Source organism: Bos javanicus, chromosome 13 (genome assembly GCF_032452875.1).
Source record: "Bos javanicus breed banteng chromosome 13, ARS-OSU_banteng_1.0, whole genome shotgun sequence".
Classification (NCBI taxonomy): Eukaryota; Metazoa; Chordata; class Mammalia; order Artiodactyla; family Bovidae; genus Bos; species Bos javanicus.
This window is the reverse complement of record NC_083880.1, coordinates 53,861,957-53,880,736: the sequence shown is the minus strand read 5'-3', so window position 1 is coordinate 53,880,736 and position 18,780 is coordinate 53,861,957. Positions and strand designations below refer to the sequence as shown.

The window sequence follows — 18,780 nt, the reverse complement described above, 5'->3', positions numbered from 1 at the left end:
CCGGGGGCACCCTGACAGGACAGAGGCAAGCAGGAGAGATACAGACAGGTCTTGGTGCCATCAGTAGGGCACAGCTGCCCCTGATCGCCCCCAGTGTGTGGGTGTAAACGCTCAGTCTGAACAGAGCAGCAACAACTACTGTCCACGGTTCATAACTAGGAAACTGAAGCAATAGGTTTCAGGACTTGCCCCAAATCTCAGCCAGAAAGTGTGAGAGCTGGGATGAGAGCCAGGTCCCAAACAGAGGGACACCCATGTGTGGGGACTTCGGGGTGCATTCATTCACCTAATGGCTACCAGGCCATGAGAGCACGCTCTGGGTGTGAGGGGGGCCTGTGCAGTTAAGGTAAGGCTGAAGGAGAGACTTGGATGTGAATGGGGTGAGGTCCAGGCAACCCCAGAGTGCTGACCTGAGTCCCTGGGTGAGTCCTCATCTTGAAGTTGGGGAATGCTGATGGAGCAGCAGCTGAGGGGAGCAGTCACATGGCTGGCTCCTGCTATGTAAGCCTGGGGCTGTGGCCAGGTATCCAGGTAGGAGGGGAAAGGCCCACTTTGGTTGGAGCACAATGCTTGGGGGAGTCAGGCCTGGAGAAGGTCAGTAAGAGAGTCCGAGGGTCTGGGTGCAGGGACAGGAAGGGGACAGGCTCTCCACAGAAGCTCCCCTTTCCCCCGTGCCCCCTGCTTCCTCAAGGGCACCTGGCTCTCTGCCCAAGCCCCAGGGCCTGTGGGGAGAGCGCTCCTCCTAACACCTCTTTAGTGTGGCCTCCTGGGCAGTTGTGGCTGCTGCCATGGTGGGTGGGCAATGGGCAGCCCTTCCATCCACCCATGCCTGAGGCAGGTTCCAGCAAACCCATTTCAGGGGAGCTGGGAGGAGGGGTAGAGGCCTCAGTTACAGGGCCACAATCTCCATCTGGGTCCTGGGCTGCAACCACAGGGGCAGACAGGGTTCCTGTAGCCAGGACCTGCAGTTTCTCCCTGGGGGCTCCTATCAGAGTTGCCCCGGTAGTGAGGGACCAACAGAGAGATAGGAGACTCAATGGTGAAGTCAGGGCCATGGGTCATGAGGCCACCAAAGGCAAAATATAGGTGGTTTGTGCAGTGGATGGGCCCCACCTTTCATGGATGCAAGGCATCTGCCAGGTCCCAGTGCCTGCCATCCCTGCCAAGGCCCCAGGCATGTGGCCTGAGCCTGGTTCTTGCACTTTTCTGGAGCACGCACCTGGTGGGGTTGGGGCCTGCACCCTGTGGCGCCTTGCCCTACATGCGTGCCTTCTCAGCAGCTTGCACCCGGGGTGGAGGCTGGGGCCCAGAGGGAGGGGCTGTGCAGGGTGGCAGATGGGGCTGCAGGGCACTGGCCAGGGAGCTAGACCCCCCATGCACAGTGCTGCAAGGAGGGCCCAGACAGGCTTTGAAGGGTAGTCCGAGTCCCACAGCCTCCCCAGACTGGTAGCCTTTGAAAGAACATCTGGAACACGGACGACAGGCAAACTAGTCTCTGGATTCAGAAAACCAAGAAGTTAATCCCAACTGTGCCACTTGTGTGTTCCCCTGCCCCGCCCATGGGCCCCACTCTCTCTCTACCTCCCAACTCTGCCCCTTCCCAGGCTGCCAGCAGACCATAGGGCTGGGGTCAGTGCCAACTCAAAGCACTGGCTCTTCTGAGAACCACAGAGTGCTTTACCCTGCCTGAGGCCCACTCACGGGCCCCAACAGCACCTCCCCCATGTCCCCTCCCCAACTGGCCACCACCCCAGCCCAGCTGAGCACCAGGAGGTGGTGGGAGAGAGAAGTGCCTGCCATGCCAGACTCTGAACAGAGGCACCTCCCACGTTCACGGAGCCAGGACTCAGGCAGGACGTGAGTCGGTCAGACCCTGCATCTGGCACTGGGGGCTACCAAAGCCAGGGAGGAAACACCTGCACCAGACCTGAGGGCCCTTGGCCCTTGCCTATGAGCCTGAGTGTGGGGTCCTCGCCTGCAGGTGTGCACGGAGGGCTGTGGCAGCCATGGTTGATGCGGAAACACAGGAGGCCCCCACTCCAGGAAGCAAAGCACATACTCATGGGGGAGGAGTGCCAGGTGTTGGCGCCCATTGTCCCTGCCAGTGGCCCGCGGGACCCTAGTGGGGGGGCGCCCCGGGACAGTCCCTATCCTGCCCCCTCTCCAGGAAAAGACCTAGCTTTGTAAACAGAAACAAACAACAACCATCCCCCCATCCCCAAGTTAAAGCCCGGAAGAACCAACAGAGAGCTCGCACCTGCTGGGCAAAACGAGTCCTTGTTTGGGGGGAAATGGGGAGGTCAGGGCCTAGGCGTGGAGGGTACTGTGCGCTGTGGGGGAGGTGGGGCACCCTGGGGTTGGATGCTGGCCCCTGGGTCACCCACCGGGCTGGAGAGGCACAGCCTGGTTCAGTGAAGTCCTGTCGCATCTCTCCATGGCCCGGTTGTGCCAATTGTGGCTGGGAGGTGAGGCAGCCAGGGCCCCCACCAGGTGAGCAGGCCTCTCCTCCGGCTGCCCCCGCGCCCCCTGCCCAGCCTGCGCGGGGCGTGAGGCCAGGGGTCCGGCTGCGGCCCGAGATAAGCGCCGCACCCGTCGCCGCTTCCTGCGCTTCCTCCCAGCGCCGCCGTCGCGGGCCCCTTCCTGTTTTCTCGCGCGGGCGGGCAGGGGCGTGGGAGACGGGGCGAGGTCGTGGGGATGGGCGGGGTTGTGGGGCTAGGGGAGTTGTGTGGGGGAGGGGCGGGTTTGTGAGGCAAGGGGTGGAGTCATGGGGGGACAGGGCGGGGTCGTGGGGGAGGGGACAAGGGAAGGGAGGGGTCCTAGGGGGTGAGGCAGGGTTGTGCTGGTTGTGCTGGTTGGACTGGACGTGGCAGGGTGGGTGGCGGCGATGGGGTCTTGGGAGATAAGGCAGAGGGTGGGGAGCCTTGCTGGACTTCCCTGGGAGGCTGGGTGCTTGTGCAGAGGTAGAGGGGGTGGGAGGAAGCAGAGTGGGCTGTGCTCTGAAACACAAAAGAGGAGGAACATCGGTGTTCCCATCCCTCCTCCTCCCCAGTCCTGGATCAGGAACCCCCACATACTTGGCCCAAACCCTCTGTGGACTGAACTGGAGCCTGCTCCTTAGGGCCTATCCCCAACCTGGGGCAGCAGTGGCAGTGGGCGGGTGGGTAGAGGACCAAGTCTTGGTTTTGAGGACCTGTTGGGATGGGAGGTCAGCTGCTCTGGATCCCCTCCTTTGGGGATAGCTGCTCCAGCGTATTGGGCTTCCCTGGTGGTTCAGACGGTAAACAATCTGCCTGCTGTGCAGATTAAGATACTTAATCTGCTTGTTCAGACTTGGTCATTAGAGATACGTTTATGTTACTTTACTGAAAACACCTCGTGGTAAAGAATCTGCCTGCCAATGCAGGCCACCAAGGTTCCATCTCTGGGTCGGTAAGATCCCCTGGAGGAGGACATGGCAACCCACTCCAGTATTCTTGCCTGGGAAATCCCATGGACAGAGAAACCTGGAAGGCTACAGCCCATGAAGTCACAAAAGAGTCTAACAGGACTTAGCAACTAAACAACAATAACATAGATGTTGTAGGCTGTCAACTGAGTGACTGGGCTGTCTAGGGTGTTTGTCCATCAAGTAAAGAGTTAAGTCCCTCTTCACCTGCCCAGCCTAGCCTTGTTGGGAGCAGCCCTAATGCTGGCATGGTGTGTGTCTGGTTGTGTTGGGGATGTTACTGAGGTTGTGGAGGTAGTGATGACCATGTCTACTGGGGAGAAGGGGTGCACTGTACCTGCTCTCAGGCATAATCCCTCCTCCTCTGGGCAGCTTGGGGGCAGGGTTCCACACCTCGGCTTAGGTCACCCCAGTGCTAGGCTGGGTCCTGGGCGTGAGAGCTGTGACTTAGCCAGGCCAGGCTGCTAGAACTTCCCGCCAGGAGCTAGGTCGCCTGGGTCTGTTCCTGGCGAGCCTGACTCAGCGGGAGCTGGGGGTGGGGACTTCCCTTCTCCTGACCCTAGGGGAAGCAGGTGGGTGGGGCCAAGAGGGGGAGGGGTGGGAAGCCTGATCCAAGGCTGGAACCACCCAGGCCCTGAGGCTGTGGTCCTGCCTAGGAGGACTGGGTCTCTAGGCTCTAGGAGGCCAGTCTGCCCTGGGTCTTGTGTGGTGCTCACTTGACTGCTCTCTGAAAACAGCTGCCATCTGTGTGTGTGTGTGTGTGTGTTCGAAGTCCTGATTCTGCTCCTGAATTCCCCCAGCCCCTGACTCCAAGGACTTGGCCCAAATTGAGACCCCGCTCCTCCTACCCTGGCAGTAAGAGAGGGGCTTCTAGGGGGCAAGTTGCTTGGCCGCTCCCACTTGGGCACCCTGGGGCCCCCATCCCCACCCCCACCCCAAGGGTGAGGTGAGGAGAATGCTAGAAAACTGCTCCCTGTACAGGAGAGACAGTCAGCCTCTCTGTGTGTCCATGGGTGTCTCTGGGATGGGGACACAGGTGAGGTGATGCCTGTGCCCAGGCAGGGGTCTCTCAGTGATAGGAGAAGCTGGGCTGGCACTCCCTTCGCCATGTCCTGGCCAGGGAGTGGGGTGAAGATGTGGGAGGGTCTGCCCTGGGGGTGGGGAAGGGGGCAGAAGCTACTAGACTCTGGCTACTATGGGTATGCCTCCTACAGAGACTACCCCCATGGCAGGGGGCACACCTTGGCCCAGCTGACCCGGGGCTCCAGTGGATGGGTCATCTGTCCCCCAGGCCCACCCCAAGTGGGAGTTGGAGGCCATGGGAGCTGAGTGTGCACACTAATGGGTGACATGGCCTTTGTGCCTGAGCCCGGGACTTGGCATTGGTGTCTCAGAGCTCCCCCCATCCCCTGGACTGGACCACCGTGTCCCTTTGGGCCTCATTCCCTGTTTCTTCCTGTGTACCAGCACTGTCCTTGGTGTCCTGGAGGCCATTTCTGTCTGTGCCTTAACCTGCCCAGGGCTCCTCTCTACGTCCACATCCATCTCCTCAGTTTGTGTTTCTCTGTCCCTTTGTTTTGGAGGTCTCTGGGCCCTGCTCACAATGCAGTGGGGATGGGGGTGAAGGGGGCCCAGGTGCCGCTCCCCCATTCCACCCGCTGAGGTGTGAGGCTCATGCCAGTTTAGAGAGGTGATTCCTTGGAGGCAGGACACCAATAAGAACAGCCCATCGCCTGTTCACCCCTTCAGACACACTCAGGCAGTGGGCCCCTGTGCACCGACATCCAAGCTGACAGGGAGACACACGTGCACACAGTCTCAGACACACTGGGTGTCACACACAGTCATCGTGGAAGGTCACGTTGAATCACATGGTCACACCGTCACAGCATCATTGCCATGCTCAGAGCATGTGCAAACTTGCTCACATGTAATCAGGTTCAGGCTCATGGCAGCCACGGAGCAGCCCACATCATCGCCAGATGCCCGTGTCCCAGGGTGCATATGCCATGTCAGGCAGGGTTGCCAGAGATCAGCCCCATATGCTACTGGGGGAGGACAGGCCAGGGGGACACATGACCCCTCCTCTTGGAAGACCTCTTGGAAGACCTGTGTGGCCCGAGAAGAGTGTGGGTGTGTGGAGGACCAGTGTTGGGACCCTGTTCCAGGAAAGAATCTCCCAAGATGATTGTTGCAAACTTTCCCTGAACTCATGGGCTTCCCAGCGCTGGGGGAACCAAGGAGGCTGTACGGAAAGGGCATCCGGTCCTTCAGGGACGGGGCACAGGGCTAGAGTGATGGATTCCAATGTGGGAAGCTTGAAATGGGAAGCCTGAGCCCCCTGCTCTGGTCATTGGCCCTGTGTCACTGGAGAGCCTGCACAGGTCACCCTGGGGGGCCGCAGGGATTGGTCATGGTGCTACCGCCTCTTGGGACACCAGGTTGAGTGAGAATGATGGACTGGGGTCCCAGGATGTCAGGTCTGCAGACAGGCGTCAACCCCACCAGCCTCCTTGAGAAAGAGGTGCTGTCTTGGGCAGTCACTGGGCTTGAAGAAAGTTTTAAAGATGAGATGAGGATGGTTAAATCCTCATCTGGGTGAGAGTGTGGGGGGATTTCTGGGTGTAGTCTGACCCTTATTAGGCTTGAGTTAAAATAGAGAGTGGCAGGGAACTGGGGATGGGAGGGTGAGGAGTGCCCACACCTCTTGCCTCCCACCAGCTGCTTGGGGTAGTGTCCTGGAAGGATGGACCCCCCCAACAGCTCCCTCCATCCCCACTGCAACAACCACAGACACTAGAGTTCGGAGGAAAGGTGAGGTGCTTTATTGTGGCCTCGCCTGGTCCAGGGGGACCCAGCTCCTGGCTCCTCCTTTACAGCAAACAAATGTTATTTTAAAAGCCCTTGCTACATTGGTGCTTTGCATCACTGAAACCCCTTGGGAGAAAAAGTTTAATTAAAACTTAAATATATTGTTTTATGAATATAAAAAAGGCAAAGTAAAAAATACAGCCTAGTTCTAGAAAATACACTGCAAGAAAAGGATTAAGCTTAGCCCCGGCAGGGTCAGCCCACACGTCCTAGGCCTGGGCTTCCCGGCCAAGCCCCAGTACGTGGGGACCCTCCCGTCGCGGTGCCCTCGACCCGGCCAAGGCCCAGCGTCGCGGGTTCCTGCGGGGCTGTGACAAATAGTGGCAACTCTGCCTGCGAGAGACAGAGCCATCGCACAGTGCCCCGGACGACCTATCCCGAGATGCAGGCGCTGTAGTAGACAGCAGAGCTGGCATCGGACAGCGCGGCGATCAAGCTGCTCTCCTCGGGGCAGGACATGGTGCGTGGGGCCAGCTTGGCCAGCGCCACGTGGTACGGGAGCCCGGCGGCGTCGGGGCGAGTCCGGCTGCAGTTGAGGTACTGGTCGAACTCGGTCAGGTCCACGTCGGCCCACAGGTCGGCGGCAGGTCCCAGCGGCTCGGCGCTCTCCAGGGGAGGGGCTTCGGGTGGCGGCGACAGAGGGCCGGGGTAGGGGCCCGGGCCCGGCGCGCCCGGGGCGCTGTAGTAGAGGCCGCAAAGCGGTGCGGCGGGGCCGGGCGCTGTCCTAAGCGCCTCGGCTGGCGGCGCCCCGAAACAGCCACCTGGGTTCCTGGGCAGCTCGGCTGGGCCGTAGGGCGCACGGAAGGCCCGCAGAGAGCAGTCCTCGGGCGCCGCGGGCGGAGGGAAGAAGGCGGCCTCGCCGGGTTCCAGGCCGTCCAGCGGCGAGCGCTCCGGTGTGGGCAGCCCCAGACCGTCGAACTCGGCGCCCAACGGCGGCAGCTCGCGGAAGACCCGGGCCGGGCCCGTAGCCGCGGGAAAGGGCTCGGGAGGTGGCGGCGGCGGCGGTGGCGCCAAGCCTGGGAGGAGGAGGCCGGGCTCCAGCCGCCGGGCCTTGCGCGCCTGCTTTTTGCGGCGCGGCCGGTACTTGTAGTTGGGGTGGTCGCGCAGGTGCTGCACGCGCAGCCGCTCCGCCTCCTCCACGAAGGGCCGCTTCTCCGCCGGGCTCAGCTCCTTCCACGCCTTGCCTGCGGGCCGCGGGCGCGGGTCAGCTGGGTGCCGTCGGGAGAGCTGGCAGGCTGACAGCCGAGCCCAGCTCGCGCCCCGGCGTGAGGTCCCCCGGGACCCCCCCCGCCCCCATCGCCAGCTCCCGCCCCTGCCTCGCGGCCACTCACCCAGCATCTTGCTTAGCACCGCGTTGTGCAGGTCTGGGTTCTGCTGCGCCAGCCGCTTGCGCTCGTCCTTCGCCCACACCATGAAGGCATTCATGGGCCGCCGGATGCGCGACTCGTCGGTCCCCTGGCGCTCCCCACGGCCGGCCGGGCTAAGACCATAGCGCCCCGGCTCGGGGCTGCGAGGCGGGCTGCGCGGCGGACTAGGCGGCGAGGCAGGCGCGGCGGGCGCGGTGGGGACGACGGGGACGGCGGGGAGGCCGCGCGGCTCAGCGGCGGCCCCGGGGCCCGGGGCCCATGCACAGTCGCGGCGGGCGGGCGGATCGTCCTGTGCGCCGTAGCCGAGCGGCGATCTCTGCATTCCAGCTGGGCGCGGCCTGGGCGGAACGGAGCGCGGGAGCGCGGAGGGTGGGCGGCGGGCACGTCGGGGTCGGACGCGCTGGGCTGGCGGGCGGCGGTGGGGACGGCAGTGGCCTCTCGCCGGGTGGGCGCCCAGATATAGCAGCGCGGGGGCCAATGGGCGGCGTGGCGGACAGGGCGGGCCGGGGCGGGCCGGGGCCGCCCCCCTCCTCCCGGGGGCTCCCTTTCTTCTCCGCGGGGCGAGATTCCGCTGCGGCCTCCTCGAAGCGGCGCCCCCCTCACCCGCTCCGAAGGAGAGACCCCCCTGAGTGGGAGAGGGCGGCTGATGTGGCCCGAAGCTTGGCAGGGGGCAGCCTTGTGGGGGCTGTCAGACTTTCAGAATCAGACCCCCGGGCAGGAACTGCGGGCGGGGGCGGCTGTCTTCCCAGCAGATTCTGACTCCAAGGGAAGTTCACCTTGGGAAAAGTGCTTTGTGTCTTGAGGGAGCTGCTTTGAGTTACCCCGGGCGTCCCTGCTCACTCGTCCTTCACCTACATGTGGAACTTGCAGCTCTGGGAACTTTGAGCCTCCCCCAACCCCCACCGCTCCCCAGGTCTATTCATGGGGTTAAGGGAGATGTTCACCGTGTCCCCCACCGCACTCGCAAGCGCTGGAAAATCGGCAAACCGCAGCAGCTGAGTACCTGGAGGAGAAGGTGGATGGCAGGCACCTATAGCAGAGCAAGGGAAGGGGTCCAGTGGGTGGAGCCCAGCGCCTCATCCCCCTCCCCAGAGCCTGATTGACCAGTTGTAGTACTGGTTACCCAGTCCAGTGGGCCAGGCCAGCGCTGCTGCAGAAGTGAGGCTGGGTCAGGTGGCAGGAAGAGGGGCCTTCCCCTGGGCCCTCAGACCCCTGAGGATGTCCAGAGGAGCTGCCAGCCTCCTTGAAGTCCCTTCCCACCCCTTCCAGAGGGTGTCTGGGTTCCCAGACCCTGACGGGTGTTCCCCAGGCAGGCTGCTCCCCTGCCCCCATGCTGAGGGTGGTTCTAAGGGGGCTGTGAGTGTGTGTGTGTGTTGGGGGTGTAGGATAAGTTTCCCTCCTGCACATCCACTGGCAGTCTGTGAGCTCTGTAGCTCCACTACCTCGTCAGGAGCCCCATCGCATGTGTTGAGAGCTTCATAGTGAGTGACCTCAGGTGATGGTGATCCTAGGTGTGGGTGGCCAGAACTCCTGGATCCTCTGTCCCTGGTAGTCCCTCTAGGCCACAGTCAGGGCTTATGAGGGGGCAGGTCCCCTGTGGGTCTGACAGCTCCCACAAGCTGCTGCTCCTGAGCTGTCCTGGGGAGAGGCCAGCACCCCCACAGGGGTCCTCCGCCATGAGGTCAGTTGTGTGTGCATTCCATCCGCAGCGCAGGCTCTGTCATGTAGGGTTGGGTGGCTGCTATCAGGTTTCTACATCTCCCAGGCTCTGGCGCCTAATTCATGGACACTGAGCCCATGCTGATGGACTGGGGACAGTTGAGGGGGTCCCATTGAGTCTGGGGGGAAGATTGGCTTTTCCTGGCGGGTAGACAAGAATGGGGGGCCTGAGGGTGGACGGGTGTACAGCCTCTCCCAGATGTGACTGTTTCCCTTTGACCAATGTGGGTGGACTGGGGCTGGGAGAAGAGACATGTGAGAAAGACTTGGGCTGAAGGATGGGTCCATGGGACCAGCATCTGGCAGAGGTGACATCGCCCTGCAGCCTTCTGGGTGTGGTCTGGGGTCAAAGGCCTGGCTCAGCCTGAGCAGCAGGAGCCTGAGCTGATCACCACTGGGCTTGGGAAGGTGGCTTCTGGTTCCTCTACTCCAGCCCCTGACCCTGTGGTGGATTTTTGGCTCCCTCAGGGCCCTGCCTGGCCCCCTGCAGTCCCTGAGAGCCTAGCAACTCAAGCTGCTGGGAGCTCCGTGGCCAGAATTACCTCACCACCAGGGCCCCACCCCCCAGGAGGGCTGCTTCGCCTGGCGCCAGCCACTGACCCTCCCTCTTGGCTGAGCTCCAGCACTCAGGTGTCCGGCTGTCACGTCCTGTGAACTGGGGTTCAGCAAGGCAGGGGAGAGCCTCCTGAGGTGACCCCCACCTCCTCGGGGTCAGGCTCCCTCCTCTGTGTGCTGCCTGGCAAGGCTGACATTAGCTCTGGCCCACCATCCAGATGGGAAAACAGTGGGGTGGGAGCTGCAGTCAGGGTGGCCCTGACCTTGGAGCCTCAGGGCTGGGGATACACCCCCGGGCTGCGGAAGGGCTGTCGTGGGTGTGACCAGTTGGGCATCAGAGGTATGTGTCGGTATGTGGTCTGTGTGTCCGTGTCTGTCTGCCTAGGTGTGAGGATGAGGCTGGACTTTGCCATAGGAGATGAGGTCCTGTGGGGAGTGGAGGCCTGGCCCTGGACATCCACCAGGGGAGGAGTTCCCAAAGACTTCTCTGGCCACCAAGCTATGGCCCCCAGTCCATCCACAGTCTGAGGACGTTACTATGTCTCCAGGACCCACCTGGTGCAAGTCTGCTGCTGCCCACTTTGGGAGGTCCTGTCTGCAGCCCCCCGTCTCCCCAGACAGGATGTGGGCTGGTGAGCAAGCTTATTCTGTGAGCGGGGGCTGGCCTGGGCGTCCAGTGGCCGCTGCCTTCCTGGCCCTCCACCCGCTCCCTCTCTCAGCCTGGACTGGACCCCTAGGCTCTGGGCAAAGCCTGCAAGGGATTCTGGGTAATCCCCTCAGTGCCTCTGAGTGGGAGATTTGCTGGGCTCTGGGGGTGGCAGACCTCCCAGGCACTGCCCGGGGCATAGACCTCACAGGCTCCTAGCCACCCAGGCCTGGCTTGCTGCAGGAGCAGTAGCGGGGCTGGGACCAATTACTGAGTCCCTAGAGGCAGAACTACCCTTCTCCTAGAGGGCGGGAGCAGGGTCCCCATCAGTTACGGGTCCAGGTGGAAAGGTCTCTGGTCTCCTGACTCCTGGGCTTTGGAGCCAGGCCACCCAGTTCAGGCCCTGCCTTGTGGTCCTGGAGACTGGGGCTCAGGCCTGGCCCAGATCCTCCTGTTTGTCCTTGAAGCTGCCCCAAAGGCTGGATGGGGGTGGGGAAGCCACCCGATGGCCTAGAATCAAGTGGGCACACTCCCCATGTGCATGCATGACTCGCCTAGCAGCAGGCCTAATCCTGGGGGACGCTGGAGCTCAGGCTTGAGGTGGCTGGCTTGTCCAGCCCATACCTTCCTGCTCTCAGTCCTGGTGTGCAGAGGGCCATGGGGTGCAAGGGACCTGGCGTGGTGCTCACACTCACAGGGCAGTGTCTCAGAAGTGCAGGGGTCAGGGCACAATTTGCCACTGTCACTGTCGTGGGGACCTGGAAGTCCTGGTTAGAGCTGGGTGGTTTAGGAACTTAGGTGTCAGTGTGCTCGTGGGGGTGCTTGTGGGGCATGTGGGAGAATGGCACCCCTGCAGGTCCCAGGGCTGTGGTGCAGGGTTTGGGTCTGCCCCTGAGTGCTTCAGACTAGCAGGACCAGGTGGGTGGGGGGGCTTCTCTGGGTTGAAGGGGACTTGTGAGTTGGGGGTGGGGGCACCGAATGTAGCCTGTGTGAGGAGCCCTCTGGGACGGTGGCTTCACCGGGGCAAATGGGCTGTGGCCGGTCATGTTAGATCACTTTCGTGGATGTCCCAGGTGTCAGGGTCCGGCAGGGGCGCTGTGTTGGATCGGAGCTGGGGTCCCAAGCAGGGCGAGCCCTGGGGCATTGTGGCCATGGTTGTCCTCCAGTGTCCTGCATTCTGTGTGGGCCTCTCTTGGTGCTCAGCGGGGGCTCCGTGGGAACCAGGCGGGGGGGTCAGGGGGAGCCCCCAGGCTGCTCTCAGTTTCCATGGCAACAGTAGGGAGGAGCCAGGAAACACCAGCTCAGGAAGGAAGGCCACAGCTGCGAGGAGAGAGTGGAGGGCCAGCCTGGCTGAGCAGGCGCCAGACACTCTGTCTGTCCAGTTGTCCGGCACAGCTAGCCTGCCAGGCCTATTGCTCTGCCCTTGGCTCCACCCCCATGCCAGTCAATCCGGGCTCAGGCAGCCGCTGGAAAGGCGTCTTTGCTCAGACCTTGGCGCCCCAGGCCTGGGTGATACAGGAGTGGTGCCCTGGTTCCCTGGAGACTCTTGGTGGGACAGAGATGGGCTCTCTGTGTGCCCTGGCTGGGGGGCTGTGTATTGACGCACTTGGGTATCCTGAGCCCCCACCCTATGACTACCCTGCTCTGGGCTGGCCCAGCCCCTCTTCTCTCCTGCCAGGCTCTGCTGACAGTCCTCATTTGCCCTGGGAAGCATGGAAGGAAAGCCAAGCCCTCCAGGTGGTCACTGGCCCACGGGGCCTGGTGGGCACTGCCACTGTGTGCTTCTTTTCTACTGAAGCCCTGGCTTTGGTAACAAGTGGCTCTGATGGTCCAACCGATTGTGACTGCTAGCTGGGCTGGAAGGCAGGCCTGTGTCTTGGGGACCAGCCGCCCCTTCTCTCTCAGGCTCAGGAGTTACCCATCCATCCACCCATTGGCTACTGACCCACCTGAATAGGTCAGGCCCTGTTTTAGGAGATAGAGGTGTAGCCGCGAACAAAACAGACCCAAGTGCTGCTTGTGGGGAGCTTCTGTTCTGTAGGAGTGACAGACAAATCAACAAATCCACAAAAAGTCAGAATCCAGGGTGCTAGGCTGTGAAGGAGAGAGAGGGGCTGTGTCAGGGTGCTCACTGCCTATCCGTTCAGGAGGGGACCGTGGAGCCAACCCTGAAGAGTACGTGAAAGCAAGGAAGGGACATGGGGAAGAGTGTTCTGTGAAGAGAAAATAGTATGTGCAAAGGCCCTGGGGCAGGCTCGTGCTGGAGAGGGGACCAGGGCTGTGGGAGGTCTGGAGGGTCTTGCTTTCTTCTCTGAAGAAGACATGGGGGCTTGGGAGAGTTTTGAGCAGAGGAGCAGCGTGACTGGATTTAGCTCTTCACTCCACGCTGCTGTGTGGAGGGAGGTGGCCCAGTGCAGGCAGAAGGAAGTACTCACCACCTCTCCACCCGCAGAGAAGGCAGGGGTCGCTCTGAGAATGGGCCCTGGCTCCTGGGCCCCCTGGTCTGCTGCCCCTAAAGGAGTTTCCTTTGTTTCTCTCCACCAGGGAAGGGCTGTGTGCCTGGACCCCTGGGAGGCACTGCCTTGGGGACCCCTGGGAGGCACTGCCTTGGGGACCCCTGTGAGTTAGACCTCCTGCTTTCATCAGGGCCCCTGACCCTGCTTCTGCTGGAGCCCCTGGGGAGGGGGAGGGTGGAGTGGCCGCCAGCCTGGCGGGCTGGCAGGGCAGGGAGGGCGGTGTTTCTGGGAATTGTGTGGGGGAAGCGCATTGTTAGAGCGAGCCTGGAGCAGGCCGCCAGGGCCTCTGCTGCTGGCCTCTGGGGGGTGCCTCCTGCCTCCCCAAAGTGTTGCTTCTGGGGGAGGGAGCTGGGCCTGGGCCAATCCCTGGGCGGGGCTGGGACTTTCCAGGAGAGGCTGCTGGGGGCGGTACTTCTTCCCATTCTGCAGACCAGGAGACTGAGGCCCAGAGAGAGCACTGGCCAGATGAGATGTGCACTGGCATGCAGGATGGAGGACTTGGGCTGGACCTGGTCCCTGGTCACCACCCTGCCTGAGCTCAGAGGCCAGGACCTGAGGGAGGCCTGAATGGGACTGGCTGGGGTCAGAGCCCTGTGGCCCACGGCTGGGCTAGAGGGCCTGATGGAATAAGGCGCGGAAACAGCTGGGCACCAGGGTCAGGGAAGCATTGCCCACAGCACAGCAGAGGGAATGGGGGTTTCTGGGACTGCGACATCTCCCTGCCCAACCCCTGTGGCCATGGGAAGGGGGAGGGGGCTCCGTGTGAGTTTGGCAGCACTGGGCTTCCCACCGAGGCCCCTGCCCCAGCCAGAAGGGAAGCAGGATTCGACCTGCGGGGGTCATGGCCAGCTCTGGGCAGGCAAGCATGCGGACACAAATAGAAAAATAAATGGCCTGAGCTTCCGATGTTTCCGTGGTCTGAGGATGGGGGAGGGACAGGCCTCTGGGCCAATAGTGCAGCCTGTCTGTGTGGGATGGACCTTGAAGTGTTGTTGGGGTGTCCCCAGGCCACTGTCAGGGCTGCATCTGCCCACAGAGCCCCCGGGACAGGCCAGGCTCCCCACGGAGTAGGGCCCTTGTGGGCAGACCCATGAATCTCTCACCATAAAGGGGTCAAGTGTGGAAGACCCCTGCAAGGTGGGACACAACCCTTGTGTGACTTGGGTTGTGTGCCAGTACCCCAGATACAGCAAAAAGGATGTGGGGTCTGGAGCCCCAGTGAGCACCCTGCTGTGGGTACAGCCAGGTTCACTTCACAGTCCTGAGGTCACCCTGCAGGCACAGCTTTCTGGCGGGGGGTGGGTGGGGAGGATCTGGGGGCCCAGGCAGCTTGCTGGGGGAAATGCCTTGGAGGAGGAAGTTCCCAAGATTCAGTAGGGTCCAAGGGGTCTTGGGTGGATGGTGACTGTCCTGAGAAAGGTTCTGGGGGTCATGAACTCATGACGGGACCAGGGACTTCTAGGATGGAGAGTCAGGGGTTTGGGGGTTATTCAGTCACTACTACTCCAGCTTGAGCCCTGGCCAGAGTGGGACTCACCCCCAGAATCCACACATGAGGGTCTCTCTCCAGGACTAACCACAATCTCACCTGGGCTGCTTCATGGCTGTGGCCAGAACCAATTGGACCTCCTGGCCTGGCAGGGGTGGGGGTGGAGGGCCCTGGCCCACAGGCCATCTGTGGCTCACTCCCGCCACCCAGAGGCCTCTGCTTGGGGCCTGCAGGCCACAAGACAGGTCACCGGGCCTGGACCCTGCATGGCGTCACACTCCTCCCCCTGTGGTGGTGGCTTCCATATGGGACTGCACCTTGTCAGTGTTCAGGGCTCCCGTCATGGGGCAAAGGGCTATAGTCCCCAGGTCCAGCCGGGAAGCCCCCACCTCCCCTGTCACCCACCCCCACTTGCCTGTCCACTCTTCCCAATCACCCTCCCTCCTCCCACACCTCCTGATCACTGGTGTCTTGGTCTCTGTTCATCCGCAGCCTTGGTGGCCTCAGTCAAGAGCCTCTGAGCCATGCCTGGCTCCTCATGAGCTGTCTCTGTGGTCCTTGTCGGAGGGAGGAGTAGGAGGGCCCGAGGTGGGTTTTCCTCCTGGCTGGGCTAGGGCAGGGCCCTTGTGCTCAGCTGACAGCCCCCTCTTGCCTCCCTGTCCCAAAGTAAGAGCCCAGGTTGCCATGGAAACAATTACACTAAAAGAAAATTATTTTCTAAACTGTGGGATATAGAACCCTAGCGCTTCTTTATTGGTGCAGCTCAGGGCAGCAGTGATTGTGTCAGGATGCTGGGGGCATCAGCACAATGGCTGAGACATGAAGGGGCTCTAGTCTGTGCTGTGGTCAGTCCTGGCCCTGCTGTGATATGTTCACGGCTTCATTCATAACTGAAGGGACAGTATGCATCCCTTGAAGAGCAATGCAGAGGCGACTGGGAGGCTTTCCTATGGGGTTTCTTTCCTGCCAGGGGATGGTCTCTGACTCCCAGGTTGATACCCTGTCCTATTCCCTCCCACCTGGCCCAGTCTCCCTCCTCAGCTCACAGACCTGCCCTGTTTCCATCTCCCCCATCCCCCTAGTTGGCCCCTGACTTGTGGTCACCTCTGCCCCTTTTAGCAGCTTGTATATGGTCACTGGCTGGGGGACAAACTCCAAACCCCTGTAATACAGCCCCCAATCCCTCAAATCCCTGCCCTCCTTGGGGTGCCCAATGTTCAGTGTCCACTGGGCTGGCTGGGAGGCCTGTGCCTCTGCCATTTGAGGACAGAGGACAAAACCTCCAGGCCCCATCCACCCTGGGGGATAAGGGGCAAGGCTTTTCCTTCTTAACCAGCTCAGAGGTCATGCTTGAGTCTTTGTGGCTTAAAACGTCCAACCCAGCCACACATTGGAAGCCTCCCTCACTCAAACCCTGGCACTGGATGGGGTTAGGAAAGTGCCAGGGACCTTGAAGATGTGGGTAGGGCCCTGCCTCTGGAGATGCTGAGCTCAGCCATGGCTTCTGACAAGCCTGGAGCACAGGGGGGAGAGTGTCAACCCATATGGTCAGCATACAGCAAAGCACTGCAGATGTATGTCCAACAAACCGCTTCTGGTCCCTAACACTAGAGTCAGAAGGAGAGGATCAAGAAAGGCCTCTCAGAAGCATCACCTGTGCTGTCAAGAAGGGTCCATGCCAGACAGCGACTCAACCTTAGTGGAGGCGCCAGTTGGGGCAGGGTCTGGGCCATCACTGTTAGGGAGCCAGCCTCGAGGCTAGACCCCATCTGATTTCTCCCCAGAACAAACCAGGATAAAGTGCTGGGGATTAAGCAAAATGGCTGTCTGAGGAGGCCTTACAAATAGCTGTGAAAGGAAGAGAAGCGAAAAGCAAAGGAGAAAAGAAAAGTTATACTCATTTGAATGCAGAGTTCCAAAGAATAGCAAGGAGAGATAAGAAAGCCTTCCTCAGTGATCAGTGCAAAGAAATACAGGAAAACAATAGAATGGGAAAGAATAGAGATCTCTTCAAGAAAATTAGAAATACCAAGGGAACGTTTCATGCAAATTTGGGCTCAATAAAGGATAGAAATGGTATGGACCTAACAGAAGCAGCAGATATTAAGAAGAGGTGGCAAGAATACACAGAAGAACTATGCAAAAAAGATCTTCATAACCCAGATAACCACAATGGTATGATCACTCACCTAACCCAGACATCCTGGAATGTGATGTCAAGTGGGCCTTAGGAAGCATCACTATGAACAAAGCTAGTGGAGGTGATGGAATTCCAGTCGAGCTATTTCAAATCCTAAAAGATGATGCTGTGAAAGTGCTGCATTCAATATGCCAGCAAATTTGGAAAACTCAGCAGTGGCCACAGGACTGGAAAAGGTGTTTTCATTCCAATCCCAAAGAAAGGCAATGCCAAAGAATGCTCAAGTTTAGTTCAGTTGAGTTCAGTCGCTCAGTCGTGTCTGACTCTATGATCCCATGAACTGCAGCATGCCAGGCCTCCCTGTCCACATTCTAGAGTTTACTCAAACTCATGTCCATTGAGTCGCTGATGCCATCCAACCATCTCATCCTCTGTCGTCCCCTTCTCCTCCCACCCTCAATCTTTCCCAGCACCAGGGTCTTTTCAAATGAGTCAGTTCTTCACATCAGGTGGCCAAAGTATTGGAGTTTCAGCTTCAACATCAAGAATGCTCAAACTACTGCACAACTGCACTCATCTCACACTCTAGTAAAGTAATGCTCAAAATTCTCCAAGCCAGGCTTCACCAGTTCATGAACTGTGAACTTCCAGATGTTCAAGCTGGATTTAGAAAAGGTAGAGGAACCAGAGATCAAATTGCCAACATCCTCTGGATCATCAAAAAAGCAAGAGAGTTCCATAAAACATCTATTTCTGCTTCATTGATTATGCCAAACCCTTTGACTGTGTGGATCACAACAAACTGGAAAATTCTGAAAGAGATGGGAACACCGGACCACCTGACCTGCCTCTTGAGAAATCTGTATGCAGGTCAGGAAGCAACAGTTAGAACTGGACATGGAACAACAGACTGGTTCCAAATAGGGAAAGGAGTATGTCAAGGCTGTATATTGTCACCCTGCTTATTTAACTTATATGCAAAGTGCATCATGAGAAATGCTGGGCTGGATGAAGCACAAGCTGGAATGAAGATTGCTGGGAGAAATGTCAATAACCTCAGATATGCAGATGACACCACCCTTATGGCAGAAAGTGAAGAACTAAAGAGCCTCTTGATGAAAGTGAAAAAAGAGTGTGAAAAAGTTGGCTTAAAACTCAACATTCAGAAAACTTAAGATCATGGCATCTGGTTCTATCACTTCATGGCAAATAGATGGGGAAAGAGTGGAAACAGTGATAGACTTTAGTTTTTTGGGCTCCAAAATCATTGCAGATGATGACTATAGCCATGAAATTAAAAGACGCTTGCTCCTTGAAAGAAAAGTTAGGACCAACCTAGACAGCATATTAAAAAGCAGAGATGTTACTTTGCCAACAAAGGTCCGTCTAGTCAAAGCTATGGTTTTTCCAGTAGTGATGTATGGATGTGAGAGTCGGACTTTAAAGAAAGCTGAGCACTGAAGAATTGATGCTTTTGAACTGTGATGTTGGAGAAGACTCTTGGAAGTCCCTTGACTGCAAGGAGATCAAACTAGTCAATCCTAAAGGAAATCAGTCCTGAATATTCATTGGAAGGACTGATGCTGAAACTGAAATTCCAATACTTTGGCCACCTGATGCAAAGAACTGACTGATTTGAAAAGACACTGATGCTGGGAAAGATTGAAGGCGGGGGAAGGAGACGACAGAGGATGAGATGGTTGGATGGCATCAGCGACTCAATGGACATGAGTTTGACTAAACTTCCGGAGTTGGTGATGGACAGGGAGGCCTGCCGTGCTGCAGTCCATGGGGTCGCAAAGAGTCGGCCAGGACTGAGCGACTGAAGTGACTGAGTGACTGAGGCCTCCAGGGTCCCCGAGACCACAATTCCGGCCAGAGCGCTCAGGGGTTCCGCGCAGGACTGGGGTCGGGCAGCGGCCCCCTGGACTGAAGAAGGTGGCGAAGGAGGGCTCAAGGGGTGGGGAGAGGGGACCGACCCCAGCGTGCCTTAGCGGCCTCTTGCAGTCGGACTCGGGTCGCCCCCGCGCGG

At 59.5% G+C, this 18,780-nt stretch overlaps 1 protein-coding gene across 1 annotated transcript; it reads right to left on the bottom strand.

Moving 5' to 3' along the window:
* Nucleotides 1-6,247: 6,247 nt before the first annotated feature.
* SOX18 (SRY-box transcription factor 18) lies at nt 6,248-8,127 on the bottom strand. The gene is made up of 2 exons (XM_061436838.1): nt 7,648-8,127; nt 6,248-7,500 (listed from the first exon to the last, which is right to left on the bottom strand). The coding sequence occupies exons 1-2, from the start codon at nt 8,003-8,005 to the stop codon at nt 6,689-6,691; spliced, it is 1,170 nt and encodes a 389-aa protein (XP_061292822.1). The 5' UTR covers nt 8,006-8,127; the 3' UTR covers nt 6,248-6,688.
* Between the last annotated feature and the right edge of the window lie 10,653 nt (nt 8,128-18,780).

Excerpts from the sequence above, each read along its gene's own strand:
- SOX18 (XM_061436838.1), bottom strand. The coding sequence starts at position 8,005 with ATGCAGAGATCGCCGCTCGGCTACGGCGCACAGGACGATCCGCCCGCC. Across the intron at positions 7,501-7,647 it reads GGTGCTAAGCAAGATGCTGG|GCAAGGCGTGGAAGGAGCTG; the intron begins GTGAGTGGCCGC and ends CGCGGCCCGCAG.